The sequence below is a fragment of the Sphaerodactylus townsendi genome, linkage group LG08 (assembly GCF_021028975.2).
Source record: "Sphaerodactylus townsendi isolate TG3544 linkage group LG08, MPM_Stown_v2.3, whole genome shotgun sequence".
In the NCBI taxonomy this organism is placed as follows: domain Eukaryota; kingdom Metazoa; phylum Chordata; class Lepidosauria; order Squamata; family Sphaerodactylidae; genus Sphaerodactylus; species Sphaerodactylus townsendi.
This window is the reverse complement of record NC_059432.1, coordinates 37366340-37384240: the sequence shown is the minus strand read 5'-3', so window position 1 is coordinate 37384240 and position 17901 is coordinate 37366340. Positions and strand designations below refer to the sequence as shown.

General features: G+C 41.1%; 1 protein-coding gene across 1 annotated transcript in view; it reads right to left on the bottom strand.

Annotated features, from left to right (window-relative positions):
- Window positions 1-2439: 2439 nt before the first annotated feature.
- DNTT (DNA nucleotidylexotransferase) overlaps window positions 2440-17901 on the bottom strand; it is a 165257-nt gene continuing 149795 nt past the window's right edge. Inside the window, 1 exon segment of the mRNA XM_048506221.1 lies at window positions 2440-2611. Coding sequence (XP_048362178.1) covers window positions 2525-2611 — 87 coding nt within the window. The 3' untranslated portion in view covers window positions 2440-2524.

Genomic DNA, 17901 nt, shown 5'->3' with positions numbered 1-17901 from the left:
TGTGTTGCTTGTACAATAAATAATCTGTTTCATTACAACCATCCTTCACTTCTCATAGACCTTGATTTCATGAAGGGATCCATGAAACTAATTGGTTACCATGTTCATAAGGGAATACTGCAGGACTGCACTTTCTTCATACCTGATGTAGGATAACTGTGCCAAGATTCTCATTCTTCCTAAAGATCTTTGGAATTTTTTTTATTCATTAAAATGAGGTCACACTTCACAGAAGTACACAGTATGTTATCTATCTTTTTTAATACATTGGAGTAAAATGTTGGCATAATTAAATATGTAGTAGAACGGGATTTTGACAGTCATGTTTACTAACACAGCACTATTTCTCTAGAGTATCTTTTCAAAAAGTTCCAGGTTTTAATTACCTTTCAGAGCTACACTTCAAAACATTCCTCCATTAATGCTGCATTTTATGCATATATGGAACCTTGTCTAAAATCTAACATTGCTGTTGAATGCTGATAGTTAAATATGGAATGTTATTAATAATTTCATGGACATAATCCCTCAAGACTTTTAATTTCTAATAAGAAGCCATTAATGATGCTCCAAGCATTAATAAGAAAATCTTCTGACAGAACAAAAATATTTGGACAGTCCCAGTGAATTCAATTACTCTTGATTGTACAGTGACATTTAAATAACTGCTATGCAATCTCATATTTTATGAAAAATAAAATACATGCTTTTGTTCAAAATAAAGGTGAGAGAGACAAGTATTAAACTACAAACTACAAAGGTGAGAGATACAAGTATGAAACTATCTAGTAACTGACATTATGGCTGCTAACCACATTTGCATGCATCTACGAGCTAATGTTTGCCATTTAGCACCACATAAGAACGGTATGCTGTTCCTTCAGAAATGGATCTAGCCGGACACAGAGGCAAGACCTCTTGACAAAATTAAACCCAACTTTTATTCATTGATTGCAAATCTATTTAAATCAGAATAATAAAGTTAATTGGTCCATAGCAGTCATAATGGCACTTCAGTATTCAGTGAAAAAGAGAACTGTGTAACAAGGCTACATGGCACTTTTCTGTGGGTTTATTTATGGCTGAACACGGAGTTGGTATTTGACTGGGTTTAGAGCAAGTAGATTCAAAGAAAGGTAAACACTGCTGCCAGCTGTTCTTGTGCTCTGCAGTAAGCTTGCTAACATATATATGTAATTACAAAAATTTTAAAAATGAAAGCAAAACAAGGAATTGAGAATGGCAGGAACTGCCAGCAATGATGGCTTAAGCCAGTGGCAGAACAGCTATGAGCCTGTGTCAAAAAGTCAGCCAGCCAGCCAGCCAGCCAGTCAGTTGTGGGGTTTCTTATCTGAAGCCACATGCATAGCTCTGATTCTGAGTGAAACCTCTAAAATATGATATTTGCCTTGTGATCAGAAGTCACTTTTTCTGCTAATAAAAAAAGAAGAGGCATCCTCTATGTACACATAAAACGGCTATGCTTGAAATCGTGGGACCTGCATATACAAAAGCCATGTGGGATAGGGCCATATTATGGAGGGAATTTGAGCGAGTGGTGACTGGATCCAACCCATTTTACAGATCTGTTTTTGTCTCCATATTTGCATGGCAAATCAATTGCTTTTTAAAAAAAACTTGTTCAGAGTTCCTAAATTGCTGTAGAAATCAAATCACCACACCTATATGTGACTAGTTTAATTCAGCTATGTCCAAATTCCAAAAACCTTTAATGACCTAAAACTATTAACTATTTACAGGATGAAGTTGGTTAATTTAAAAACTAGTACAGAAAATTTCCTCTGGGACCCAGGATCTTATATAGAAATCTGGCAACGGTCTCTGTGGTGCATGGGTAGGTATCACTGAGGAGGAACGCTACCAAGTCTTTGTCTAATTTCACTAGAGCCTTTTCTTCCTCATGGCTTCAAGGAAAACTGGGCAATGGTGGTTGAATTTGTTGCATTTAAGGAGAACATTTTCTGTCGATTCCAGAGAACCTTCGTTGCAGGAACAAACTCTGTTTTTCTGTGGCGTGTTATTGCATCTTCCTCTCTCATGAAGAATCTGTGTAGATGAGGAGTAATCAGATTGCTCATGTATTTTGGCATTATGCCGAGTAAAGGTGATGGAATGCCATAGGTCTTGGGGAAACAAATTCTCTGGGTGCCTGCAAGAAGCAGCTGCCCATTGATGTCAAGGGTTCTTTGTTTTATGATCTGGAATGCTGCACTTTCATCTATGTCACTATTGTTCCCAAATAAAATTTACACAAGCATTCATTTTATTGTTGTCCCAAATACACAAAACTAGGGCAATAGAAATGCCTAAATCCCAGTTTCCAAGTATAGTCGATTGTATGCAGATTATGTGTATTTATTCAGAAGAAAACTACACCTACAGTGAATGTCTATGTATATTTAATATTTCCATCCTAAATAATAGAGACACCTTTGCCTGAGAAGTCTAAATATATGAGATTTTTTAAAGGCTGGGTGTCCATAAAATATTTTAGCAAGTCTCTCTATGCATTTCTTTCCCACGGTTCAATGTAATCCAAGCCAAGGTGTGCAAAAATTTCTTCCTCATTCACAGCATTCAGAAATATTCTCTGTAGGATTTTAAAAAAAGATCAATATAAGTCAGCGGAGGTACCTAAATTAAAAGCAAAAGAAATATTCTTAGCCTTCATATAGATGCTAATAATTATATTAGGAAAACCCAGAAAATTCATGTTTTGATTGAAGAACCATTCTTAGAAAAATAACCTAACCATGGTATATGCATAAAACCTTAGGATCATTTTAGAAACTGTCTTTAGTTGACCCTTATCGCCATGGCGAAATTATTTCAATGCATAAATATATTACATGTGTGATTACTAACATGATCATAACTACACATAATGCCAAAGAGCTATTTTCCAAATGATTTCTTTCCATAAATTGCAATGCTTAATTTCTCATTCTGGCTTCAGTGATCAATAAGGAAGCGAAGTGTGAAGTGAAAAATCTTAGTTAACATTTTCATCAGTAAATCTTTGCTAGAGCACCAAGAACAAATTTCTGAACATTTTAAACTTGTAATTTGCTTTTAACTCACTTTCTTAATATTATGAAACGTTCTGTTTCCAAAATGATTGACATAAAAGAGAATCTTGATCCATTTGAAGTTATTTTCCTTGACCAATGTCCTTTGAAAGCTGTGACGAAGATTTATTAGGAGACTTGCTGACTGAAGACAGGGGCTAGGGTCTACCAGACTTCTTCTGTGGACAGAAGGATTTATACCTGGGAGGTGTGACTTCCTTGTTTCCTCCTAGTTTCTGCCAAAAATGACCCCCAAAATACCATTTCTGAGGTCCCCTGTCCCCCCTCGCACATAAAAACATTTCACACATATTTAGTTTGATATAATAGAATATCATAAGTTCTGGAAATGACCACTGGTACTTTATCAGTATATTGGTACACCCAATCCCAGACGCATTAACTGCAGTACACGCAGTTTTTGCCTGGCAGACCTACAGTTATTAAATGACACGAACTATGTGACATTAACCGAAAATGATTTTCTTCCTAACTCACAAAAGCTCAAGGAACTAGGAACAAAGTAACCTTATTCATCCAACTTTTTAAAATTTATCACTATTTCAAGGAGAGCCAGTTCTGAACTTACAGTTCTAAAAAGATGAACAGTAAAAACCAGTGGAGACAGGGAAACAAAGAATTTTGAAGTCTTTAATTTAAAATCTCAAATGAAAACTGACTTGGGGGAGGCCATAGCTCAGTGGTAGCACACCTGGTTGGCATGCGAAAGGACCCAAGTTCAGTCTCTGCCATCAGGCAGTTGATAATATGGAAGGCCTAAAGAGTCTTTGCCATTCTGATTGGACAATACAAACATTGATGAACTAGTGGTCTGATCCAGTGTATTAGGTGGGTTCATGTGTTCAGCATTCACATGGAGTAATAAACCTGCCTTCTTGTCCCATTCACTGTACAATATTTTCTATCCTAGAGGATGGGGCATTTTGTTACTTCTGCTTTATCATCCAAAGTTACATGTATTTCTCAAACTAGAAAACCACCCTTTATTCATCTGATGGTGAATATCTAGACTACACTTTTCTCAAGTCCCAACTGCCAAAGTCATGCTGGCAGGGGCTGATGGGAATTGTACTCCATAACATCTGGAGTGCCAAAGGTTCGCCGCCACTGCCATATTAGATCTATCATTATTTTGCTGGATCTAATATGGTACAAATGCTTGAAGTTGAAATAAAGTTTTAAAAAGTCCATCCAGTCATCAGGGAGAGTGGAAGTAGAAGCCAAAAAGATGCCATCCATAGAAATGCCAGCTTGTCCCCCAAATGTAAATGAGCACCATACAATGCCCACATCCACTTCCAGCCATCCCTGTAGTGTGTATAGATAGATTCACACTATCCCTGAAAAGGGGGGGGGAAGGCTGAGTGCATGGAAACATTGGGTGTGTGGCAGGTTCAAACCGTCTCTGTTATTATATCGATATATCAATATGAAAATTTAGAGGTTGGAGTGTTTTGGCTAAGCCCATGTGGCTGAGCTTCTTTTCTTTGACTTCCACTTGCTGGCTACTGAAAGATGCCAGCAGGATGAGTAGGAAGCAGGCAGAAAAGCAAATTAAAGTTGTGCTAGAAGTGGTGTCGTGGAGAGAATGGAAAGTTAAAGTGGGAATTGAGAAAATACGTCTTTACAAGAAATCTTGCCACAAAGGCAGCCATGCCTCCACCTATTAGATTTCCTGGTGGCACAGGTAGGAGGAAAACCACAAAATCCCCCTGCCCTCAGGAAATACCATACGGCAAAGGAACTTGCACTGCCCCCCAATTGAGGTCTTATTTTCATAATCATAGTCTCCCCTCACCCACACACATTATACCTATTCATTCACCAGTGACAGATGTATGCATGTATATGTATGAATGTATAAATTAGCATTTTAATGAGTTAGAATATCATATTTCTGTGATACATGAGTTTTGTGATACTAGTTCAATCTGTTCTGATGGGATTAAACTTTGAATTAAGGAGTAGGGTCACAGTTTTGGGAAGTTTTTAACCCAGGTTCACAGATGAAAGCACATATGCCTTCTGGGTCAAATAGCACTTTTAATTAGCATTGACTGGTGTAACTGCTGCCCTTTTTCGAGAAGCATTTGGCAACAGCTATCCATGCTCTGGTTATAATCAGATCAAACTACCACAACGTGCTTTAGGTGGGGCTACCCCTGAGAACCTTTCAAAGGTAGAAATATTCGCAGGTAGAAATAATACAGAACACATGTTGCCAGTCTTAAAAGAACTAAACCATTGCCATTTTGCATTTGGACTCAATCGAAAGTGCTATCACCTAAGAAAACCTAAATTGTCTGGTACCAGAATTTCTAAATGACCACCTTGTCCTAGACAAGCATGCCTACCAGTTACAATTATCTTTAAAGGCAAAAAAAAACCACACACAAAACCCCACTTTTTATGTCCATTTGGACTATAGATTTCTAAACTATAGAAGATTTGTAGGGGAAGTTTATAATAAGATTTTAGATAATAGGGGGTGGGAGAGAGGGGAGAGAGGGGAATAATTAAATGGTTTAATTATATATAATGAGACCTTATTTCTCTTTACTTAATTTCAGATGGGTAGGTAGTATAAGAGGAGAGTATCTCCTATTTTATTAATTTTACCATGCTTTATATGATGTAAAATAAAGAATCATAATGTTAAGGTAAAAATGGAAAATTGTCTAACAGTCTAGAGATTAGTAGGTTTAAAATGTATGTTTTTTCTTCTCTATTTTTCTTTCTACTACTAACTGTATGGTAATGAGATAAGTGTTGAAATATTGTATTTCCTTTGTTGAAAACATTTATTCTCATCATTTAATAAAAATATATTTTTTAAAAAACCAATTATCTTTAGAGGCTGTTGTCGGTTTTCTGGGCTGTGTGGCTGTGGTCTTATCATTTTTGCTCCTAACATTTCACCCGTATCTATGGCTGGCATCTTCAGAGGCATGTCACAGTGAGATGTATTTCTCTTTGTGTTACAGTGTAAGTGATTGTATGGTAGAGTATAGATTTTGTCCATTTCACAGGAGGGTGAGGGGTGAGGCACATTTGCATGTGCCTGGGTGGAATTCAACTGCAGCTGCAGTTGCCACACAGCCCATAAAACCCACAACAGTCAGAAGATTTTGACCATGAAAGCCTTCGACAATATTTTTAGAGGTTTGCTATGTGAAGTGGGTGGGCACCAGAGGCAACACCTTTTCAGTAATGACACCCATGTTGAAAAACTTCCTTCCTACAGGAGTTTGCCATCAAAATGGTTATAATCTTTTAGGAACCAGAAACAACAACAACTACTACTACTACTACTACTACTACTACTACTACTACTACCACTACCACTACCACTACCACTACCACTACCACTACCACTACCACTCATATAATTTCCATATGCATTAAAGAAGGATATTTTCTCCATGGTGTTTTTAATAGCATAATATCATTTTTGCCTAAAAGATGGGACATTTTATGAGGTTTTAGAGCCCTTATTTCCTTGTGTCTTTATATACAATTTTATTACTATTCTTTAAGATAACTTGATGTTAAGATATCTGTTCTTTAGTTTTGATATGCTGTGTTTAGACATCTTCATTGTAGTGTTGTAATGTTTTGTTGCTGGTTTTATGTTATTTGAATTCTGTTTATGTTTCTGTAATTTATCTCATGGATACTTTTATGGGGAGACAATATAGAAGTATTTTAAGTAAATAACATGGGAGTGTAAGCTAACCAATATTAAGTATGTGTAATTTTGACAGATTTCAGCGGACAGCAGCCAAGCACTAGAATCAATTTAACAACACTATAAACACTGGCTGTATCATGTGAAATAATAAGACTGTTTTTTTTTAATACTCAGAAAAGGCTCCCCTACTTGTTCACTATTGATTTTTATCATCTGCATATATTTAGCTTAATGATGTTCAGGACAACTGAATGCTGAGTCTGCATCTATTATCCAATGTTATAACAATGTCACATCAACAACGGCACCAAGGAAAAGTATGAGGAATGTACAATAGAAAAATGGATGACAACCACTTTACACATCTGACCTTACACCATGAGACAACCATATCCTACAAAATGACAGAACATTGTGCCCAGATGTGCAGAGGTTTCATCTGGTGAATAACTACAGGACCCTTCTTGGAATTAAATTGGGCTGCAGCCCTTTATTATTGAGGCAGAAGCTGAGCAAGCAAGAGGAGCGCATCAATTAGCAGCCGGTCAGCACCCATGGCTGACCCCGGCATCAACCCCAATCCATATTAGGGGGTAACAGAGAAGGTGCCAAGCCACCTGGGCACCTGCTCGGTGTGGCCCCCTTCATGCTGGGGTGTCAGGCTCAATCGCAGAGGCCTCCACAGCATGCACCGTTGAGCCCGCCCCACCCCAAGCCTCTTATGAAGGCCCCCAACCATGGGGAGATCCGGTGCACAAGCTCATTCTCCTCATAAGGATGTGCTCCTCTGCCCAAACCACCAAAGTCTGAGACAAATTGAGCAGCAAGAAAGCCCTACCCAAATAGGGAGGAAGGGAGGGTCAGTTTTCTCCAGGCACCAAAGAAGGCCTGAGCAACCGCGTGCCGCCTAATATATAGGGAGTGTGCTACTCCCCTTGCACTCGTGTGTCATGCATGCGAACAGGCCAGGTAAAGCTCAGCCGCCCAGCCGCCCCCAGGGTACGCATGCTCACCGCTCCAGAGCTCGCCATGTGCCCTGCCCCATGACACAATTACGGCCTAGTTAACTCTAGTGCCGTTGTTTATTGGAGAAATCTGATGGGAAAGTCCATCACTTTGCCTACTGTAAAAACATTTCCTAAAAAGTAAACTGATGAAAAATATACAACAGCTTAGTCCCAAATGGTGGGTTCATGAACTTGCCATGTAATCATTTAGCAAAAAGCAAAGTTCAAACATTTTACCGTCACATGTTGCCACCCTCAATGAATTGAAAGCCAACCCAGTGTGAAAAATAAATGCTACAGCAGTTTTCCACCAGCTCCCATGGACTGTGTAGCCTTCTCATGAACCTTGGCAAACAACCCTTCTGAAGGATAAGCAACCTGACTGTTGCTGCTCTGGGTGGGAAGTTGCTCTGCATCACAGACTGGCTTGTGTCCATTAGGCATGCAACCAAGAGAGCTCGCCAGAACATCACTGAAAATTTAGGTGACAGTAATGATAACCTCTGGGATATACAGTCTTCCTTTAAATAAAAATGAGCAGCCTCCACAGTAAGGCTGTTGCATCCAGACAACCAGACAAGAATATTAGATCTTGTCTAGAAGTAAGTTTCTTGTACTATTAAGCACTGTTATAGGACAGGGTTCATCCTCTCAGGATCAGTCATACCCATCTTCGGTGTCCAGGTACAGGAAGATTCAGCTCCACATCATAGCAAACAAGACAGAAAGTGAGAGAACAGATTACAGTATCTCTTCAGCCTAGAGGCTGAAAGATTTTTGGAAGGAGCATGCATTTGCTACTAGACACTGGACTGCACAGAGAGCCTCAAGGTAATGAGAGATATGCCCAATTTGCATAGATTATGGTGTAGTGGGATTGAGTGTCAAATTAGGTCTGGAAGACTTCGGTTCAAAGTAACAGAATGACTTTTGAGCCACTTGCTCTCTCACACAGGTTATCAGTGCCACTTTAAGCAGAACTAGTCTACACCCCACTGTCTTTACTGGACTCACAGGAGCAGCATATGGGGCAAAGTGGAGGGTATGCTGTGGTAGGGGAACCAAGAGAAATCACTGCCGTCTCTTCCAAATATAGCAGTGTCTTTAAGACTTTGAAACTGCATGGCTGCAAACAAGCCAATCTTTCACCACCACCACTTCCAAAAAAGCTAGGTCCATCAGAAAAGACTTGAGTGATCAAATGTTAACAAAACAAATACCACAGTCCAAATTACTGATTAGTCTTCTTATTGGCATTCAGATTTTTGCATGCCTCAAAATAGCACTTGGAAGTGATTATTTTCTTGTTGTCTATTGATTTCAATTACTTTTACCCCATTCCCAGGTGTCTCAGAAACTTGGCAGCATGTATCCTAAAGCACTCCAGACTGAATAATCTTAAATAAAAGCACAGAAGGGAAGATCCGGCTCTGATGACTGACAACCATGGGGAAAAACTTGACTAGACGAGGCAATATAGTGAATAATAAATAAGCTCAAAAGTAAGTTCTTACAAAAACAGAAGGCAAATCAGAAATAACTGCTCAGCCCAAATATCCCAGTACAAAAATATTAAGGTCAATAAAGCTTTTCTGTAAATAACATTAAGTCTTCACAGCTACTTTTTTTTGCCTATTCAAACCTTTGTTTTATAGGCAGCTAGTTTGGTTATGCATTAAAATGTTTATTCATCCCTTTTGAAAAACAGTTCCACATATTTTTATTTTTAAAAGTGAAGCATTGCTGGGGATGGGAGTGGAAAGTAACTTGATGATTTGCTGAAAAAACAGATTCAGCAGTGCAAAAGTTAGTAGCAACTTGATGACTATCACAAGAACCTGCCAATCTGCATAGCTGCCATCTCCCCTAGGTAAATAGCACTTCAGTACAAAAAAAAAGGAATTAAAGTTGACTGACAGCAAGCTCACTGATTAAGGTCTGTCTGACCATGTTAAGGCAAAGTTATTTTGTTCAGCTGCCCACAAAGCTGAATGATGATATAAAGGACTGAGTCCAGTCCAGAGTTGCTGTTTTGATCCACCATTTGATGTTCAGTTAATTGTTTCAACAGTGGTCTCTTTTCTTGCTCTGACTTTTTCACTCACCTGGCTTTCCTTGGCCAACATCACTCATTCCTCTGTATTATTTATTTTCTGACTTTTAAATTGGCAAACAATTTCAAGAATCAATTTTAGTTATTGATCCATCATAGATTAAGAGCAACAAGACCACTCCACAATCAAAATTCTGTAGGAATACTACAAATAACAAAATCTAAAGGCTCATTTGGCTTGCCATTTGAGGTTGGTCGAAGGGTCCCTCACCCCTTCTTTCAGTACGTGAACTCAAAAAAATCAGGGATGGAATCCATGCTGTATATCAGAGGTGTCAAATTCATTTGTTACAAGAGTTGAATATAACATAAATGTGACTTGGTTGGGGTGGGCTTGGGGCAGGGCACCTGCCTGGGCAGTCAAGCTCAAAGCAGACTCACCAGCCCAGATCAGCACAAGGCAGGTGGTGGCTACTGCAGCTGTCAGGCCCACAGTGGGCTCACCAACCCAGAATGGCACCAGGAGGTGATCGGCTCAGCGGTGTGGGGGTAGCTGCCTGAGCTGGTGAGCGGTGTGGGGGTAGCTGCCTGAGCCTCACCAGATTAGTTCAGCACTGAAGGAGATAGTTGGCACTGGGGGGGGTGGCTGCCTGAGCTGGTGATTTCACAACAGGCTTGCCAGCCCAGTTCAGCTCTGGGGTGGGTTGTCTCAGCTAGCAAGCCTGCAGTGGGATCACCAGCCCAGATTGGCTTGCCTTGTCAAGCCAGATTGGGAGTGAGGTGGGATGGAGGCCTGGACTGGTGAGCCCATGGCAGGCTTGCCAAGCAGCAGGCTCACCAAGCCAAATCGAGAGTGGGTTCCCTCAGCTGGCTGGCAGCCCTAATAAGCTCTCTCAAGGAACCAGATCCAGGTCCTGGGCTGCATGTTTTGACACTCCTAATGTAGATGGAAGCTAGTGCACCCTAGTGCACCCTAGTGGTACTTCTGGAATATGTCAGATGCCCTTATCCAACCATGAAAGGTGGAGTATGCCAAGACTGAGTGCTGTTGCTGAGTGGTTCTGCCAGTGTCACATGTCCAGGCGAGGGCGGAGCGATAGTAGCCGTCCCCGTGCCTGGACTGAAGCCGGCGATCCTGAGGCCGGCTGGGCAGGGGGGTTCCTCGGGACCAGCGCGGAAACGCGTCGAAGTTTCGACGCGAGGATGCTTCAAAGAAACGAAGCTCCGTAGCTCCAGCCACACCTGGAGCGCAGCTGAGCCCGATCGGCTCGGCAGGGACGTGCTGCAGCTGGGCAGGGGGAGGGTTTTGAGTCTGGGAAGGGGATTTAAGGGAGAGCAAAGGGAAGCTCAGGAGCTGCCGCTGCAGCAGGGTGACGTGGGAGGGGTGTGGAGTGGTGGAAGGGCCAGACAGCTCGTGAGGAGGTTGCGTTGGGAGGGTGTGCCAGGGCCACCTCCCATCAGGCAGCAGTCGCTCGTCCAGTGAGGCAACTGGGTGTGGCGCGTCAGCTGTCTAGCCAACTCCGGCCGTTAGTGAGGCAACTGTGACAGGGCTGGCCTGACACGCAGGGGGTTTAGGAAAGAAACAGCTGGAGAAGCCAGAGGGGGCAGCCTTCAACACCAGGCGCCCTGTGGGCTAAATTGTTTCTTGGCCCCTCAGGCCAATTCGAAAAGAACATCTCTGGGGAGGACAACCCCCAGGACAGGGAGGGAGAGAAGATTCCATCGCCCAAGGGCCCTGCGCAGGGAGGGGAAGCGCCATAAGTGGTGGAGAATGCGGGCAGTGTAGACCGTGGCGGCAGACCCCTCCCCCACTTGCCCCACCCTCCCGGCTGGACGGCCTCGCGGTCGTCACAGTTGCCTATTGTGGCTCAAGGGACTGACATGGAAGGGGCCATGGACTTTACCCAGTTCGGCCAATGGATGGCCAATGGATGGCCAATGGATGGCCGAACACCAATGGATGGCCGAACACCAGGCGAAGCTAACCCGGCAGTTGGCCCAGATGCAACAGGGCACGCATGTGGCACTCCTGAAGGAGGTGATGCAGAGGCAGGACGCTCAGAGCGCTGGCCTGCATGACCTCACCCAAAAGCTGGGGGAGGTGGCCGGCAAGGGGCCCCTCGGGTCCGGTTGCTTACCTCATGTCCCTCTTACTAAGCTGTCCCCAGAGGATGACATTGACAGTTTCCTCAGAGAGGACAACCCCCAGGACAGGGAGGGAGGGAAGGTTCTATCGCCCAAGGGCCCTGTGCAGGGAGGGGAAGTGCCACATCACACACATAATGCAGTGTCTTTCAAACACTGATTGAGTTTGTTACATGATAGTGATGTTGGTCAATTTGCCTTTAGCCCTACTCAAACTTCCTGAGTATAAGTATTATCTATGAATTAATGGTGGGATTGGGCATGTGGCCACTGGCCTACTCTCCATATTTATATACTGATCTTTTCCCTGTAAACAAAGCCTTGTATGTTCCACTTGGATTATACAGACATAGAGATGACTTCCACAGTTAAAGAACAGCTGCAATGAGTATGAATGAGGGAGTCGAAGAGTTAGAGTCAGACTTCAGAAGTTTGGAAGGAAACGTGGGATAAGATCAAGGTAATATAAAAGAAAAAGCAAGAAAATATTGCATAATGATTCATAGTGAGATGCAGAAGATATTAAAAATCAAATTAGTATTAGACCTGTAAAGTATGTGATTAAATATATTGCCAAGCAACATACTAAAAAGGTACAAACTATTTAAATACATGGTGACTGCTGCCAGAGGGGATATATGCCTCAAAGCGGAAAGCAGATAAAATTCCTGACTTGAATGAATGGATAAGTGAACTAACAGAATATGCAGCAATTGCCAAATTAACGTCTTTAGTGCATAATAGACCAGTTACAGAATTTCAAAATAAATGGAATATATTAACTTATATAAACTAAGGATAAGATATGTAAACTATAGAATTAGAAGGTTATAAATAAATGATGAGTGGGTACAAGTAAGAATAGATGTGCTGTTAGATTATCAAAATGAAGAGTCAAAATAAATGTTCCCTAAACATGTGAATATATTAAAAATTTAATAAATATGAATTGTAATAGTTTGAAAAAATGTACAATGGCACATTTCATGTAAAGAATTTTTTCGCTTGATTGGATTGTTCGTCAAAAGTTTGAAAATTAATTTGTAAAACATAATAACATAATATTTGTGCAGCGAGAAGACAGTTCTGTACGCAATATATTTATGTATATTCTCCTTGAGAAAACTATGGTCTCCAGAGAGTAAACAATTTGATATGCCTAAAGCATTACTGTATACAAAGAATGCAAATTTCATATTTAACTGGTATTTTGTTACAAAAATATTTATATTACTGCATCTATGTTAAACATCTAATCTTCTAATCCTGCTACAAATATAACGACAAATAAAGTAGATGGAAACGCATTTCTCTCTGAAATGACATTATAACAAAATATGATTGAGCAAGGAGATTTCCAGGCATAAGGCATTGATTCTGAGCCCTTCAGACAAATCACAAGAATGGGATTAAAATATGCAATAGGATTTGTTCTAATCATTCCAAGCATGAATATATTTTGAGGCTCTTAGGAATCAGTAATGATACACCAGATTTCATTTTACCACTGGACTAGAATCAGAAGTAACATATATACATATGGAAAGTTTTTATAATACCTGATCTATGAAAAAGGCACTCAAAGTGAGCTGATTAGATAAAAGAGATTTATGATGCTTATCTTAGAAAATTTAACAAGAATTTACAAATAGTTGGGGAACGTGAGAACATTATTATTATTTTTGGGGGGAAAGGAATTCCGCAAGCCTATACTATTCTCCTGACTTTAAAATGGGGGGGGGGGGGGCAGTCCTTACATACATGCAGAACCCAAATATGAACATGCATTACTATGTTGAATACATATGTACAGATGAAGCTGTCGTATACCGAGTCTGATCCATTGGTCTATCAAGGTCAATACCATTACTCTGACCAGCAGCAGTTCTCTGTGTTTCATGTAGAGGACTTCCACATCTCCGACTACCTGATCATTTCAACTGGAGATGCCAAGGCTCAAACCAGGAGCCTTCCGTTTATAGACAGATCCTTTACCATTGTGCCAGAGTCCTTCCCCTGAATTAAAAGCTCCACCCATGCCTTTGTGGAAATCTTTCATATCTGTTACCCCATCTTTTTTGACTGGCGATGCCTGGGATTCAATGTGAGACCTTCTACATGCAAAACAGATGCTCTACCAATTGCTGAGTGTTTTTTTAAAAAGAAATTATTAAAATACAGGACAGACGATTAAGAGGATTACACAAAAGCGTACCTATTAGCCATAATAGCTAAATAGAATCTCAGTGTTTAAACACAGTAGCCCTGAATACACATTTTTGTTTTCTGAGACAGCATACATGTGTGGTGGGGATGGTTCAAGTAGAGTTCCTGCTGAGATTGTAGCAAGTGGCACAGCACTTATGTTCAGTCTCCATGAAAAAGGGTTTAATAAAAAAAAACCAGCAAATCAGTTGCTCCTAATACCAGTTGTTGTGAAAGGTGACACAGCCATATGGGGCTATTGCTATTATGTCATGCTTGGGTGTTTTCAGAATCTATCTAGCGCCCCCTATGGAAAACAGGATGTTGGATTAAAAGGATCACTAGTCCAATTCAACAGGCCCTGCTTTGGTTCTAGAGTTCCTTTTTTCAATGCAGAACTATTGATGCATATTGTAACTCATACATCTGTGATGACAGCTACATTTTTTATACTGAGTGCCTGTAATGGAATGCAACTCATGGAAAATCCAGTGTTCACATGCAGCGAGGGCTATGTAGACTTGCACACGCGGCCTCCAAGTTAAATGCAGAATTTCCGCTTTCCATCTAATAACCAGAGTTGTGCTGCGTAGCCCTAACAAAGTTGAAATTCCATTCAGCGAGTGATCAGGAAGAGAAAACATTTCTTTTGCACACCTTCCCACTAAGTGCCTCACAGGTATAATTTTGACTTTTTCTGAACCAATGGGTGAAACCTCTGTTGTATCTGAGATAGGGTTACCAACTTCAAGCTGCAAAATTCCTGGATATTTTTGGGGTAGAGCTTGAGGAGACCAGGGGAAGAGAGGGACCGTGCAGGGTATAATGTCATTCAATGCACCACCACCACCCCTCCAAAGCAGCTGTTTCTCTCTATCATCTGGAGATCAGTTGTAATTCTGGAAGATCTCCAGGCTGCATCTGGAGACTAGAGAAACCCCAATCAAAACTCAAATGAATTGATATTTCTTGTGGAAGACTAATTTAACAAGAAACAATTTAACAAGATAGAGAAGATTCCTGCCCTTAAAACCAGTAGCCATGAGATTATAGTATACAGTAGCAACCGATACCTATTTATGGGACACAAGCCAATAAGCTGCATCTTCCCACTCAGAGGCTCTGAGGAGCAAGCTGAACCTTAAAGAATGACGGAATTAGCAGTTGACACCATAATTTAACAAAACTCCCCCAAAAGACAAAATATGGTAACTCATCAGGTTCTAGTGCCAGAAAATAAGAACCAATTCTGATAAATGGAAAGAAATGGAGCATACAGAATAAAAAGCCAATGAGAAGAACAGCATACATTATTCTCTCCTCCTTCTTATCCTCACAACAACCCTGTGTTAGGTTTACAGGGTGTGATTATTATTTTGAAGGAAACAGGCCTCTTTTTAAATCAAGGTCAGAACATCTACACAAATTGTTCACACGATAATTGGTTTTAGATTTAAATGGATTCCAAATATGTAACAGTAATCTCAGTATTATGATTTGATTCCAAGTCATCAAAGTTGCCCACAGGCTTGTTTATGTAGAAAGGAGCAGCTGCGATTCACCATGGCCGCCATTGCTCAATGGGGAAGGAACAGCCTCCTGGCAGGGCTGCCTCCTTCCCTGCCTCGCGAGCTCTCAAGGCTCGCGAGGTTTCTCCCCGGCACCAGGGGAGGCGGGGCCAGGCAGCCCTTATAAGGCTAAGCCCGGCCATTTACCTTCCCCATACCTCCTGACCAGGAGGTCATCAGCTACTTCACTCAAGCACCAAAGCTTTAATGTGTGCCAAACGCATGGTCATTCTTTTTATATATATCATGGCGGAGGAGTTGAGATTCTTTCAATCCTTCCTTCTAAAGAAGGCCAGGTGCAGAGAAGAACACATTCGCAGAGTCCAAGGCATAATTGCTCTTCTGCCCAAAGACATAAAAGCAGTGGAAGCACTTAGTAAGTAAGACAGTGCATCTGTTTACAATGACTCAGTATTTAATTGTAGTAATGACGATGTGAACAACACCGATCACATCGGAAATCAATATTATAAATTCTGAATCTTTATGTTTACTTTATAGCTAATCCAGTCATTACTGCAGACATCTAAAGCAAACACTGCAGCTGGACCATGTTTAATTCATCAAGATGTTCTCTCAAGACTGGCTGCCTCTCTGTTATCACTACATAATTTTAGCACAGCATCTGCCAAACCTAGACTGTAGCATCCAGTTTTCCAAAGACCTATTAAAAGCCCCCCCCCCCAACTTGGCGAGTAAAGCCACTGCCGGAATATCGTTGCAATAAAAGCTAACATAAAACAAACATTCTCTGTTGCTGCTGAAAGATAACAGCCTTTAAAAAAACTCCCCGGTTTAATAACATGCTAGATGTGTAGCAAACATGTAGGTCAGCCATCCAGAGAGCTACCACATATGGTGGGGCTTCCTAGACTCCCTCCTCCAAACACTGCTCCATAAATAGCCTGAAAATCATTCCTGGGATATATGGAGAAATGTAGGAGTAATCTCTTGTGCTATATAAGAAACTGCAGCCAGAAAAACGAATGAACAAAGGGTGTCCACTGGATCGCTGCTATATCAGCTGCAAGAGGAGCTTGTCATTTACAAACTGCAGGAAAGTGGTAGCACTAGACCCGTGGTGGTGAACCTTTGGCACTCCAGATGTTATGGACTACAATTCCCATCAGCCCGTGCCAGCACGGCCAATTGGAGTGCCAAAGGTTCGCCACCACGGCACTAGACCCACAGTGTAGTGGTTAAAGCTGCAGACTATGAGTGAGTAAATCAAAGTTCAAACCTTGGATTAACAGTTCTGGGAAATACCTGGAGATTTGGGAGGTGCAGCTTAGCATGGGCAAGGTTGGAGAGGGGAAAGACCTCAGAGGGGTATAATGCCATAGAATCCACCTTCCAAAGCAGCTATTTTTTCCAGGTAAACTAATGTCTGTCACCTGGAGATCAGTTGTAATCCCAGGAAATCTCCAGACATCACTGGTTGGTTGGCAACCATATTCAAATCTCATTCAGCCATGGGTGACCCTGGGATACTCATTCTCTTTCTTAACCTATCTACCTCCGCACAGTTGCTTGTGAAAACAAAATGGAAGTGACAAGAATTATGCATGCCATTCTGAGCTCCCTGCAGGAGAAAAATGTCATTGACAAAACTGACTATCATGCTTGAGCCACAGATAACTAGTAATCCAATCAGAACAGCCATTTGGGATCTCTGCAAGTATTACCCATATGGCAAATGATAGTCTCTTCTACTGGAACATACATTAAAACATTATAGATATTGATTTAAGACATTAGCACACATATGGCATCAGCACGGTTCATCTGATTTTTTAAAAAAATGCTTTCTTTTTCCAAGAATTAACATTTATTTATTTAAACTACTGCTAAGCTGTCTTTGCCCCAGCTGGTACCCAAAGCAGATAACAATGTCTAAAATTATGATAGAACATCATACCGTGTAATAACTATAAATATTCAACATTACCCTCATAACCACAGAACGCCTGTCACCATGTTCTGTGCTGCCAGGATTTTGGAGCTATGAACAGCTGAGGAAAGCTGGTTGCCTCACAGTATTTGTGAGTGTAAAGTGTGATTCCAAAGCAATAGTTGTCTAAGTCAGGCCAAGGTGGAACAGGCAGAAAGCAGTTCCAGCAAG